At 40.5% G+C, this 14,812-nt stretch overlaps 1 protein-coding gene across 1 annotated transcript in view; it reads right to left on the reverse strand.

The window, feature by feature from the left end:
- The window catches only part of LOC139368797 (IQ motif and SEC7 domain-containing protein 1-like), a 242,159-nt gene that overhangs the window by 188,900 nt on the left and 38,447 nt on the right, over nt 1-14,812 (reverse strand). The window contains exon 2 of the mRNA XM_071108149.1: nt 5,232-5,261. Within this exon, the coding sequence (XP_070964250.1) occupies nt 5,232-5,261 (30 nt within the window). The remainder of the gene's footprint in view (nt 1-5,231; nt 5,262-14,812) is intronic.

A 14,812-nucleotide genomic window follows, 5' to 3' on the forward strand; every position in this document is an offset into this window, starting at 1 on the left:
AACTTGTTTTGCAATATTGACAAAGTTCCAGTGAAACTTTCTGCTTTTCATCGGCAGGTTCTCTTGTCATGGTCCTTAATTTATAAACACCATTTTTCTCCACACAGATATTATATATGGAATAATCGGGATAAATTGCATAAAAATACCTCTTTGTTTTTAGAATATTGGTTCCGAAATAATATCCTATTAGTGAGCCAACTGGTAAATGCAGAGGGTCTTTACTCAGTTATAAGGAATTCTTATCACTTTACAAGGTCCCTGTAACACCTAAAGATTTTGCAATTGTTTTAGATGCCATTCCCTCAGGTGTTGCTTTGTTATTCAGGAACGTGTCAAGACCTGACCCTGTACTGTTTGGATTATTTACATACAATACAAATAAGCTGAAACATTTTTAAGTAATTAATTACATTATTCTTTTGGCAAAATTTTATATACACAAATGTAAATTTACAAACAGAAAACCACATTTTCGTACCCTACAAAAAGAAATTGAACTGTATTAAGACGGTTAAATGCTCTACTAACAAAAAAAGATGTTAGAATTGTAAGTATATGCATGTCCCTTAAGGTCCTTGTGTAATTGTAATGTGATATTGTGCCCCCTAGCTCGATTGTCCATTGTTTGTAATCTATGTATGCTTGTGTTCCCTCATGTGCTTTATGTATTGAATTGTTGTTAATAAAATTTAAAATTTAAATTTAAAAAATCACAATGTTATTTAGCAGCAAATCAACCTGCCTCTAGCAACTTACCCTGAAAATGAGTTGGCAACACTGCACTGAGCACCGACCCACACCATGGATGTTGAAAAGTAGTTGAAATTTGGTCAGTCCACCCTGGCCGGGCCAAATCTTAACCAATCATAGACACGTTTGGGACAGTACAGTACAGTAGGGATGTGCATGGTTATTTCCAATACTTGTGGGTGTTCATAAAAAAAATAATCACAGTTATTTTTTAACAATGAAAAGGCTTTGTCTAAATTTGATATATTAAATTATGTGACAATGCTACACAAGGATATACCATGACATGTAAAATCATTAATTCAATAAAACAAAAATCTTTAGAATGTAGTGTTTATGACGTGCGCCCCATAAAAAGATATACCGTAGTAGCCTACACGCGTTTCACACGTTTGTTGTTATTTTCTGCCAATCAAAGTGGCACTGTCTACAGTCAGGTAGCACTGTGGCACTGTCTACAAAGTGGCACTGTCTACAGCTTGAGTAGCAAGCAACGTGGGAGATAATCAATGCAAAATGGAATTACAATTACGGAATTAAGTTAGTTAAATTTGAAGTAGTAGGCTACAACTACGAGCAACCATCAGGTAGGCTATTGTTTAATGTGAATGGACTTGTTGTAGACAAGGACGGGAAAAGGTATGGTAACGTTAGCTAGCTAGCTGGCTAACATAGCTGGCTACCTTTGCTAGCTTCCTGACATCGATTTCATGCAGCCAAGACAGGCACAGCCAGGTGGAATGATAGATGACCTATGAAAGTTTGTCTAAGTAGTCTATGGTTGCTCTCGCTCTCTCCCTCCCGTGCAAAACTCACCGGCTACTGCCCATTGCACTGCTGCAAGCAAGCGGCACCAAAGTCAAGCAAGCCAGTTCCCAGGTTGAAATTTGGGAGTTTTTTAAATGTAATTAATTTTTTTATCCGGAAAAAAATGGCATGATATTATTTTAATAGTGAAATTATTTCAAAATGCCCATCCTGCCTACAGTACGGTACAGTACAGGGTGGCAGGTAGCCTAACTGTTAGAGTGTTGGGCCAGTAGGTTAGAGTGTTGGGTCGAAAGATTGCTGGTTCGAATACCCAAACAGACAAGGTTTGTCGATGTGCCCTTGAGTAAGGCACTTAACCCTCATTTGCTCCAGGGGCGCTGTACTACTATGGCTGACCCTGTAAAACTACACATTTCACTGCACCTATGTATTTGACAATAAAACATGGCAAGACTAATGTTGCACAAGCAGGCGTGGAAAGATCTTAGAGACTTACCCAGTAAGACTCACAGCTCTTAGGGACTTACCCAGAAAGACTCACAGCTCTTAGGGACTTACCCAGAAAGACTCACAGCTCTTAGGGACTTACCCAGAAAGACTCACAGCTCTTAGAAACTTACCCAGAAAGACTCACAGCTCTTAGAAACTTACCCAGAAAGACTCACAGCTCTTAGGGACTTACCCAGAAAGACTCACAGCTCTTAGGGACTTACCCAGAAAGACTCACAGCTCTTAGGGACTTACCCAGAAAGACTCACATACTTACAGCTCTTAGGGACTTACCCAGAAAGACTCACAGCTGTAATTGCTGCCAAAGGTGCTTCTAAAAAGTATTGCCTCAGGGGTGTGAATACTTATCTAAATGAGATATCTGTATTGCATTTTCAATAAATGTGCAAAGATATCTAAAAACATTATTTTGCTTTGTCATTATGGGATATTGTGTGTATAAAGGTGAGAGAAAAACAATGTAAACTTAGGAATTCAGGTTGTAACACAACAAAATGTGTAATAAGTCAAGTGGTGTGAATACTTTCTGAAGGCATTGTATGTCTGTCTGGGGAGTTAATTAGCAGTGGCAGCTGTTGATGCATACTAACTGTTATTGGAAGACTGGAAATGTAGAGGAACTAGAGACTGCTACTGTAGTTATAGTGATTGACACTACTCATGTGAGAGGATAAAGGCTTAATTAGCAGGATGGGTTATGGGCCAGTTCCACTAACTGATTGAATAGAGGCCCCAGTCTATTGTGTTTCACAGTTTGAGTCCCTGGCAGAAATGCTGCAATGTTAGTACACTGGCTTTGCTAGTGATGCTGCTCAGTGGGTGAGCCCCCCCCCCCCCCCCCCAACACACACACACACGACAATGACAGGCAGAAACCTCCAGGGCTCAGACCCTCTCCTTCCCCGTCAACTCAGTAAGAAAGGACAGCCAGTACAGAACACAAGAGGCTGGAGGACAACAAAGATCAGGGGTGGAAAGAACAGAGAAGGCCTGAATCTACTGTATATCAACTACACAGACCCAGCTCTAGGGATATCTCTATTCTCAGAAAACCCAGAAACACACAAAACTTGAGAGGCAGGAGTAAGAGTGTAATTCACCATCTGCTTAACAGGAACATATGTGCGGATTACTAGTGCTTTTTGAGGTCGGTTCAATTATTTAAAAAGAAAAATCAGTTTGAGCTTTTTAATGGAAATTCCAAAGCCAAAAATAGTTCATTTAATTGCAAAAACATAGAAAATATTCCACTGATTCTGTCAGGTCCACATTGATCAATAAAAATAAGGAAATAATACATAATAAAATAGTTTATATTGGATCTATATATAATGACGAGATGCTCATGTCTTCGCCCTAACATTGGGAGTTGTTCTCCCAAAGGCGGGAAAGCAGGCGACAAGCTTAGGCCCAAAATAAGCCCGTAGAAACGTATTGGGATAATATTGGATAGATTTTCACCTCTTCTTCTCTGACCCGTCTCTATCCAAGCAGGGGAAAAAACACTGCAATGGATTATCGTCATTGTAGTTAATTACCAGGTTTCTGTGCTGAACTAGGTTGAATATTTGCTTAATGAAAACTACAACTCCCTTCAGGCCAGCGTCCCACATAGTTCTTGACTTGATTTTTCTCATGTTGTGAACGATTTGATTTCACTCTTGAGAAAAGGCGCGATGGGCTCAAAAAAAACAACTCATTGCAATTCGAACAATTGAACAGACGTCAGTCAACTGGTTGTTTAATAAAAAATAAACACTAAATGTTGATTATTCGCTCAGCACTATTGATAACCCATGATATTAAATCCATATACTATGTAAACAAGGAGCTCGAGACAAGACGGTTTATTTACTAGGGATTAGTGAAGGGGGGGAATGGACACAGCTACATATCAGGATATCATTTTTCATAATATATCGTGTCATATTGTTTGGACAATATCGTAATATTCTTTTTGCGCCAGTTGGCTCTACCTGCTCCAAAACTCCAGTATTTTTTCCTTCATAGCATGTTCTCCATCTTCTTTTTAAAGGTGCTACACCTAGAATTTCGTAGAATCTCTCCCCTATGTGGAAGCTAGGTGAATTGCAACAGCACCAGGCTACATTCAAAACGAAATCTCCCTGCCCCCACATCCCATTTCCCCGTAACATGGCGGAGACTCACTCTTGAGCCTTTTACTTTCGGTTTTATATTTCACAGCGATTTAGATGGTACAATGATTCCCTATACTATTCCGTGCTTGTTTTCTCACAAATTGACATTTAGCGAACAGCGTAGAATTTAAGCAACAAAGAAATTACAGAGCAATTTCTACATTGGCCACTTGAACAGATGTCCACTAGATAACACAGCCACAAGTCAAATATTCATACATTTTCATGAATTCACATTTATGTAGGTAGAGTTAATTAAAGTGACTATGCATAGATGACAACAGAGAGTGGCAGTGGTGTGGAGGGGGAGGGGAGCAATGTGAATAGTCTGGGTATCCTTTTGACTAGATGTTCAGGAGTCATATGGCTTGGGGGGTAGAAGCTGTTTAGAAGCCTCTTGGACCTAAGCTTGGCGCTCTGGTACCGCTTGCCGTGCGGTAGCAGAGAGAAGAGTCTATGACTATAAGCTTACGGGTTAGAGTCCCGCTCCTTGAAAGCGGCAGATCTACCCTTTAGCTAAGTGCGAATGTGAGGTCCCTGGCAATTCCCAACCCTACTATGCCAGTCAAGTTTTCCAGCCCTAGTCACATCACGTCAATGATGTATACTTATTCTAGCTTTAAACCACTCCATGGCTTCCCTGACTCTCCTAAGACACTCCCATATACATCTTCTGCCAGATAGACTGTATGAGGAAATTACAATGCAACCTTGGGTTGCACTCAAACCCATAATTTTCCCCATCATAATGATCACTAGTGGACACTGAGGCACCTCATCAGTGCCTGGCTGCTACTATCATCAGCACACAGGATAATCACTCATGTCTCTGCTAGCATGTTTTATTACAGAGCTGGTCAGCTATAGACTACAGATTGTAGGGTATCATATGTTATCTGGAACCAGAACCTACTCAGAGAGATGGGTGGGTGGTGGAGGGAGATGGAATGGGAGAGAGGGAACGGGAGAGATGGTCATCAGAGTTAATCAAGTGTTACCTGAATACTTGCCTTACATCATGTGTAACAGTGTACATACCTGACCATTTTGGAGCTGTCACATTCAGATCTGAAAAACAAAGAGGCTACTGATTAGTATATTAATCCATTCATTGTGAATACATTTATCAAACAATCTAATTGAAAAAAATCTCAATTTATCAAGGACGATACGACAACGTCAGTGACAAACTAGCCTGGTTCGGCACTGTATGAATAGGGAAGAGCCCAATGAAAAGATGCAGTACAATACCAGCAGTCATAAATCAAACACACTGCTGCGCTCAAGTCATTCTCATGGTCTACATGCCAACAATACCAGACGCAGTAAAGAATTCAAGCAATAAACTAGAAATCCCTGACAATATTGCTGTACAGTGTGTTGCAAATAATACAATGCAATTACATTGACATTCCAACGCAGAGAGAAAATGTTATCCAGTGTGCCACTGTGGAGAAGCAAAGGGTTCTTTCGAAAAAAGAAAGAAAAAAAACATTTAGCCAATGTAGGTTTTCCCCATGCTCATAATGATAGAGACCCAGCTCTGGGTAGCCACAAGCTCTGCTGGAATAAAGCTCCACATTTTTTAGATACTTCAGAGAACTCAAGACAAAGCTGGTCTAACTCATTTCAACCTTGCAGAGGTAACACAAACTGCTTACATAAGAACTGGATGTGAGGAGGACACGTCCATTACATAGTGCTCACTTCCTGAAGGAGGGGCTCAATCTTACATGGAAATACAATTCATTGAGTTAGTTTAAGTACTAAGTTAGTACCTAAGAGACCAGTATACATAGCTATCCTGCATCATAGTCCTAAGCTTAAATGGGTCTCTGGCCCTACACAGAACATTGTCCATTTGCAGTTACACTCTTTAGCCCACACCAGTAGAAATGCACTTTTGAGCTGAAAAATAAAGGCCAGAGCTGTCCCATGATGTTGCACAACGATTTAAGTCAATAAGTCTTTGTTTTAGTCAAAGTATGATATATTTGGGCTTGAAGTGACAAATCTGAACTGCCCATTTTGTTCAAATCCATGTGAATACTGTGTCTTTTCCTATGATACAGAAATCATTTTTCACCATGCGTTTTGTTTCAGGGCTGTTTTTTTTTAATGATACCTTTCACCAGCATGGCATTGTTTATTAATCAGAAACAGCTGCAAAGCTATTCCTCTCTGCGACTGATGAGCCAAACAGCCTTGTCTCCACTTGGCTGCCTTGAGCCATGGAGCACATTAAAGTACCGGGTACAAATGTATGTTTTTGCACCTCCACCATGCTTTGTCCGAAACACGACCCTGCCAAGCCCCACTGCTTCTTGACACTTAACCCGGAATGTGTCGGAGGAAACACAGTCTAGCTGGCGAACAAAGTCAGCTTACAGGTGCCCGGCCTGCCACAATTAGTCACTAGAGCGCGATGGGACAAAGACATCCCGGCCGGCCAAACCCTCCCCTAACCCGGACGATGCTGGTCCAATTGTGCACCGCCTCTTGACACAGCCTGGGATCGAACCCAGGTCTGTAGTGACGCCTCAAGTACCAACCAGGGGCGACTACATTTTCACTTATTTTTGAGCTTGTCTGCATTTAAAAATATATATATAATAATAAATAAATAATATATATTACCATTTGATATAATAGTATGATTGCGTGATGATGGCATTTAGCAAACCCACTCGCCCCGTCGTCCCAAGATGAATGTTTTTGACCACTAAAGTTTAGCATCGCTACACACTCCACTGCTTTGAATGGTATAACATTAGCTATGAACCACAAGTTTCTATCCAGATAATTAAAAGGCACCTGCAAAATAAAATTCAAGGAACTCATAGTTCCATGTCATCTGCGGCATACATGATCATGAGCAAAGTCTATCATTTCACTTCCCCTGTGAGAACCATGAGCACGGGTTGACTTGGCTTTGCTTGTACCGCAGCCGAAGACTGGCAGCAGCCTGCCTACCTACCAGACGTTGCACAGTGTCATAACAATAAACAAAAACGCATATCAGCTATCTTTCAATAGTTATCCAAATTACCGGAGCGTCATCTTACTCTTTCTAGCAATTTTATGGTGGATTCGCGGCCGCAAATTATGGAAGATGCCAAAACCTTGGAAATAACAATAGATGGTGACGTCAAAGATTGGCCAGTGGTTTACATCTGTGGCAAAGTCTTCCCTTAATCAATGCTTATGATTTACGGAAGGCTTCCAAATCCAGAACCAATCATAGAGCCAGCTGACTAATCTTTTGAATACAGTGTAGTAAAAAAAATACAACCGCAACTACAGATAACATTAGCTGGCTAGGTTAGCAAGATAGCTAGCTACACCGATAGCTGTCAGTGCCTTATTTGTTGATGATCAACTCCACATGGAAATTCCCACACCCAATTCATGAATATGTATAAATAGCCTTTGCTATTCATCCGAGATGGAACCTAAATGTGCATTTCCTCCCTAGGACAAGAAATTACATCAAAATAGTGGCGGCCATGCGATTCCACATGAGTAAACAGTACTTTACACAGACAGAATGAAATAAATGCCACTATACCATTAAGGGAAAGCGCTCCGCACATGGCTGTTCTCTGGAACACTGCACTCAGAGCCAATAAAGCTACAGGCTATATCTAGCTAAATGTATGTGCACCGTCATCGCCTACCCATTCTCCTCATATGGAGTAGGGGGAAAGTAATACGAGTTGAAAGTTACCTTGCCTAGCTTGGGCATTTTCAATAATTATGAATGGACAGGAAATTGCTTGCGTTTCTTATTGTACGTTGAGCGGAGAATACAATCTAAAGTATGTGACTACAGCATTTTTCCTAATTATGGGGGAAGATGAATTGTTGAATGAGGAGATGGTGGTCCTTTGGAATTATAGAACTTCATTGTTGTTTTCAACAGAACCATCTGGACTCTCTGGGGCTGAAGATTCGCTGCTGGCTACCTCTCAGCACTATACTATCCCACATGTCTACCTCCCTTCCACTCCCTCTTTCTCCCATTTCCCTCTCTTCTATACCCTGTTGATCACCTAAGTCTTTCTCCTCAGAGTACATCGCCAACAGAGGGACAGCAGAGTCATCTCTCTCTCAACTCACCATCAGCTCTACTCCTGAGATATTAGAAGAAAAGTACTTACACTTATATATGGAGCTATCTGTGTATTTGTTTTATCCTCAGCCATACAGTTCTTTAAATCACACAGAGGAGAAATTGAAACAGACAAAAAAGTGATTATTTGATAGCTGGCAATGGCATTTGGTGCCATCTCTCATTGTCGTTGTCAGCACATGAAATGCAGGCTTCACACAATCGTTTTGAAATCTATTTGATTTAGACCAGGGATGGGCAACTCTAGTCCTCAGGGGACTGATTGGTGTCACACTTTTGCCCCGACTGGTGTCACACTTTTGCCCCAGCCACAGCTAAAACGCTGGACTTCAATAATCAACTAATCATGATCTTCAGTTTAGAACGCAATTAGTTTAATCAGCTGTGTTTGCTAGAGATGGGGGAAAAAGTCTGACACCACTCCTCCGGTCCCCGAGGTCTGGAGTTGCCCATCCCTGATATAGACAAACCACAGCTTCCCATTTTAACAAACAGGTGTCAAATCTGTGTCACTCTCTGTCTGTTTGCCTCTGTATCCACTGCTGTGTCTCACACATATTGTGTGTGTGTGATCATGTTTAAAGTGCTCTGCACATTAGAATATTTGCCAAAGCTCTACTACAAACAGAGCAAATCCTGCTGAACAAACCAATCACCAAGTGGTCCAGTGAATTCGTTAGAGCAAACCCCCATCACATTCACCACTGAACCTGGTCGAGCTGAGCAGAGCAGCGACATCGGGTCAATATGAAGCGCTGAGATTCATTGACACACATAGCTCCCGTCCAATGCACTGCCAACTATTGTAATATTGATTGGTGTTCATACTAACCCTGTACCAGTGCAGCATGATAGTCATGCAGGCATTACTCACTAACTGAGAAGTCCCATTGAACCATCACCCCTAAAATCATTTGTTGAATGAGAAACGCCATTTCTTTGAGCCCTCATTCGTGTCTGACTGGCTCAGAGCTGAGAAAAAAACTGAGTCGCTGTCTCTTCAGATACACAGAGATTGGGCTGCTTGAGTGGTCAGAACTCTGGACAGCTCCTTTCCCACATAGACAGGCCATGTAACGCTCTAAAAACCCTTTCAAAGAGAAGGCTACAGATGAGGCAATTTACAAGGATATTCCAATTCTGTAGAAGGATGGAAAGTGAAGTACGTTGAATAGTGGGTTACAACATTATCCATTTATTTTAAAAATGTAATTATATTGCTTTATATTTCTGTCTGGGTGAATTGGATAGGTGACCATTTTTCAGGCCTTGAAACTATAGCAAGTGTTTATAAATAACTCCCAAGGACCAATATGTAATATTGAATAATACATGACAATTCAAACAGTATGCACCTCTGAAAATACAGATGTACCTCTTTAATAGTGCATTTACAGTACCAGGCAAAAGTTTGGACACACCAACTCTTTAAATGTACTATTTCCTATATTGTAGAATAATAGTGAAGACATCAAAATAACACATGCCATGTAGTAACCAATAAAGTGTTAAACAAATCAAAATATATTTTATATTTGAGATTAGCCACCCTTTGCCTTGATGACAGCTTTGCACACTCTTGGCATTCTCTCAACCAGCTTCATGAGGAATGCTTTTCCAACAGTCTTGAAGGAGTTCCCACATATGCTGAGCACTTGTTGGCTGCTTTTCCTTTTTGCGGTCCAACTCATCTCAAACCATCTCAATTGGGTTGAGGTCAGGTGATTGTGGAAGCCAGGTCATCTGATGCAGCACTCCATCACTCTCCTTCTTGGTCAAATAGCCCTTACACAGCCTGGAGGTGTGTTTTGGATCATTGTCTTGTTGAAAAACAAATGATAATCCCGCAAACCAGATGGGATGGCATATCGCTGCAGATTGCTGTGGTAGCCATGCTGGTTAAATGTGCCTTAAATTCTAAATAAATCACTGACGGTGTCACCAGCAAAGCACCCCCACACCTCTTCCTCCATGCTTCACAGTGGGAACCACACATGCGGAGATCATCTCTTCACCTACCCTGCATCTCACAAAGACATGGCGAATGGAACCAAAAATGTCACATTTGGACTCAGACCAAAGGACAGATTTCCACCGGTCTAATATCCATTGCTTGTGTTTCTTGGCCCAAGCAAGTCTCTTCTTATTATTGGTGTCCATTAGTAGTGGTTCCTTTGCAGTAATTCGACCATGATTCACATGGTCTCCTCTGAACAGTTGATGTTGAGATGTGTCTCTTACTTGAACTCTGAAGCATTTATTTAAGCTGCAATCTGAGGCTGGTAACTCTTATGAACTTTTCTTCTGCAGCAGAGGTATCTCTGGGTCTTCCTTTCCTGTGGCGGTCCTCATGAGAGCCAGTTTCATCATAGTGCTTAATGGTTTTCCACTTGAAGAAACTTTCAAAGCTCTTGACATTTTACGGCTTGACTGACCTTCATGTCTTAAAGTAATGATGGTCAGTCATTTCTCTTTGCTTATTTGATCTGTTCTTGCCATAATATGGACTTGGCTGGGCTATCTTCTATATATCTTCTGTATACAAATAGGGCTATCTTCTGTATACCACCCCAACCTTGTCACAACACGACTGATCGGTTCAAACGCATTAAGAAAATAAATTCCACAAATTAACTTTTTATTTTATTTATTTCACCTTTATTTAACCAGGTAGGCAAGTCTATAAACTTTGCCAAAATATTTCAAACTACTTTTGTAATACAACTTTAGGTATTTTTAAACATTAATAATCGATCAAATTGAAGACGGGTCTATCTGTGTTCAATACAGGAACACAACAAACCAAGCTACATTTCAAGTCTTGCGCAACTCTCAACAGTGTTACGCAGTTCCTAGTTGGCCCTACTTCTTCATTGCACAAATGAATAACCTCAACCAAATTCCAAAGACTGGGGACATCCAGTGGAAGAGGTAGGAACTGAAAACAAGTAACTAAGAAATATAGCTTGCCAATGAGAATTCAGTGAACAGACTGAGACGTCTAAAAAAAGAATCTGAACTGTTAGTCCTCGGGGTTTTGCCTGCTACATAAGTTCTGTTATACTCACAGACATGATTCAACCAGTTTTAGAAACTTCAGAGTGTTTTCTATCCAAATCTACTAATAATACGCATATCTTATATATTCTTGGCATGAGTAGCAGGAAGTTGAAATTGGGCATGCTATTTATCCAAAAGTGAAAATGATGCCCCTTATACCTTAAGAAGTTAACACAGTGTCCAAAGAAGGGCCAGAAGTATACAGAATGGTGTCGTCTGCATAGAGGTGGATCAGAGACTCACCAGCAGCAAGAGCGACATCATTGATGTATACAGAGAAGAGAGTCGGCCCAAGAATTGAACCCTGTGGCACCCCCATAGAGACTGCCAGAGGCCCGGACAACAGGCCCTCCGATTTAACACACTGAACTCTATCAGAGAAGTAGTTGGTGAACGAGGCGAGACAATCATTTGAGAAACCAAGGCTATCGAGTCTGTCAATGAGGAGGTGGTGATTGACAGAGTTGAAAGCCTTGGCCAGGTCAATGAATACGGCTGCACAGTATTGTTTCTTATCGATGGCGGTTAAGATATCGTTTAGGACCTTGAGAGTGGCTGAGGTGCACACATGACCAGCTCTGAAACCAGATTGCATAGCGGAGAACGGGCGGTGGGATTCGAAATGGTTGGTAATCTGTTTGTTGACTTGGCCTTCGAAGACCTTAGAAAGGCAGGGTAGGATAGATATAGGTCTGTAGCAGTTTGGGTCAAGAGTGTCCCCCCTTTGAAGAGGGGGATGACCGCAGCTGCTTTCCAATCTTTGGGAATCTCAGACGACACAAAAGAGAGGTTGAACAGGATAGTAATAGGGGTTGCAACAATTTCGGCAGATAATTTTAGAAAGAAAGGGTCCAGATTGTCTAGCCCGGCTGATTTGTAGGGGTCCAGATTTTGCCGCTCTTTCAGAACATCAGCTGACTGGATTTGGGAGAAGGAGAAATGGGGAAGACTTGGGCGAGTTGCTGTGGTGGGTACAGTGCAATTGACCGGGGTAGGGGTAGCCAGGTGGAAAGCATGGACAGCCTAAGAAAAATGCTTATTGAAATTCTCAATTATAGTGGATTTATCAGTGGTGACAGAGTTTCCTATCCTCAGTGCAGTGGGCAGCTGGGAGGAGGTGTTCTTTTTCTCCATGGACTTTACTGTGTCCCAGTGTCCCTTAACAATGCACACCTGTTAATTGAAATGCATTCAAGGTGACTTCCTTATGAAGCTGGTTGAGAGAATGCCAAGAGTGTGCAAAGCTGTCATCAAGGCAAAGGGTGGCTACTTTGAAGAATCTGAAATATATTTTGATTGAACACTTTTTTGGTTACTACATGTGTTATTTCATAGTTTTGATGTCTTCACTATTATCCTACAATGTAGAAAAGAGTACAAATAAAGAAAAACCCTTGAATGAGTAGATGTGTCCAAACTTTTGGCTGGTACTGTATATGATAATTAATGTAGTCGATAACACATGAGCTTTTAGGATGCATTGTTAAAAGAGTGAACTTGAAAAAAAAACAACTGCAACGATGTGATTTGAATGCAAATAGGGACAGGGGGCAGGACAGGGGGCAGAAAACATTTATATCAATAATTCATCTTTATATTTGCAACGTAAACATTGCTCTATATTAAATCAAATCCAATTATAATCGTTACATGCTTTGTAAACAAAAGGTGTGGACTAACTGTGAAATCCTTCCCAACAATGTAGAGATGGAAAACTTTGAAAAGTAATAGAAAAGTAAAACACCTAGTGATAAACGTAATAATAAATACACAATGAGTAATGATAACTTGGCTATATACACGGGGTACCAGTACCGAGTCTTTGTGTAGGGGCATGAGGTAATTGAGGTCAATATGTACAAATTAACTAGTTAATTAACTGTTAACTGTTAGCCACTAATGCTCAGAGCAAACATAGCTAGCTAATACAGCCTGATACCAGTACTGGTGGAGGCTTAAATCACTATGTTGTTTGTGCAACAGTATCTTCTAAGTCAAAGAGGAATAGGCGACGCATGAATATGTTGCCTATATGAATAAAGAGTTAATGTAGCCAAAGATTATAGGGTCCCCAAATAGTGTTATTTGACACGTCAAATAGTGTATCTTTTACACATGTATCTTTTTTGACACACAAAGACCTAAACGGCGTTCCACAGAAATTAAACAACTGAACAACGAAACAGCACAGCAGTAAGTGAAAGTAATAGGTTTTGATTATGCTTTACTGGTAATGGGGACATACGTAAATACCGACAAAATAACTTTGGGTCAGTGTGGTGTGTGTAAACTTGATTTAAACTTGGCAAGTCAGTTAAGAACAAATTCGTATTTACAATGACGGCCCGGGACAACACTGGGCCAATTGTGCGCCGCCCTATGGGACTCCCAATCACGGCCGGATGTGATACAGCCTGGATTCGAACCAGGGACTGTAGTGATGCCTCTTGCACTGACATGCAGTGCCTTAGACCGCTGGGTCCATGTGTGTGTGTTAACTATTTAACTGTACTAGAATGCTTAAAAGGCCGCTAAAATGTTCAATATCGCCATCAGGTTTTTTTGGCAAGAAAAATATCGGTATTGGCCAAAAACGTCATATCGGTGCATCACTATTTTGATCTAAATCGCAACAACATTTGGTTTTAAATAAGGCCTAGTATTTTTGCCCATATCGTGGCAGTGTGGAAATTATCTCAAATGAGTGCAGGAAATGCAGAAATTGATGGAAATGCAGAAAATTATTTTAGGTTGAAGTTGAATTGAACAGTAAGAAAGACCCATTGAAATCATTTAGAATATATGTGTTGCCACCCTAGGGTCATGCACTACACATAAAGCAAATGTTGAACTTTTATTAATCAAAAACATAAAACACTCAAATTGTCAAAAATGAGAAAAATAACATATATATGATATGATATTTTGGCCATATTGCCCAGCTCTAATAGAAATCTAGGTGTAACTTAGATTTTTGCCACCAGACGGTAGCAGTGAGTGTGCAAAATTGCAGACTGATCCAGTGAAGAATTACATTACTGCACAATATTTTGTATCAAGTCTGTCAGGAGTCTGATTAAATGTGCCGAATTGGTCAATTTATACATTTTCAAGTACATAACTGTAGAGAATGTACACAAATTCTATGGTAATAAAAAAAGGTAATAAAAAATGTAAGTTTACACACTCCCAAGAATGGCATATATGATGGATCATTAGCTTATATACTAACTTTCACACATCTATACGGCCGGGTGTGTATGGTGCCAGAGACAGCAGTGGGGTCAAACTGTAGACCCCAGTTCCTACATTTGAACATAAAAATTGATTTTATCAAACCAAAATATGCTACATTTTATCTCTAGGACCCTCAAGAAGACTAATCAGAGCAAGATTACTGAATGTAAGTACATTATTTACCTTCAGA

Source organism: Oncorhynchus clarkii, chromosome 16 (assembly GCF_045791955.1).
Source record: "Oncorhynchus clarkii lewisi isolate Uvic-CL-2024 chromosome 16, UVic_Ocla_1.0, whole genome shotgun sequence".
NCBI lineage: Eukaryota > Metazoa > Chordata > Actinopteri > Salmoniformes > Salmonidae > Oncorhynchus > Oncorhynchus clarkii.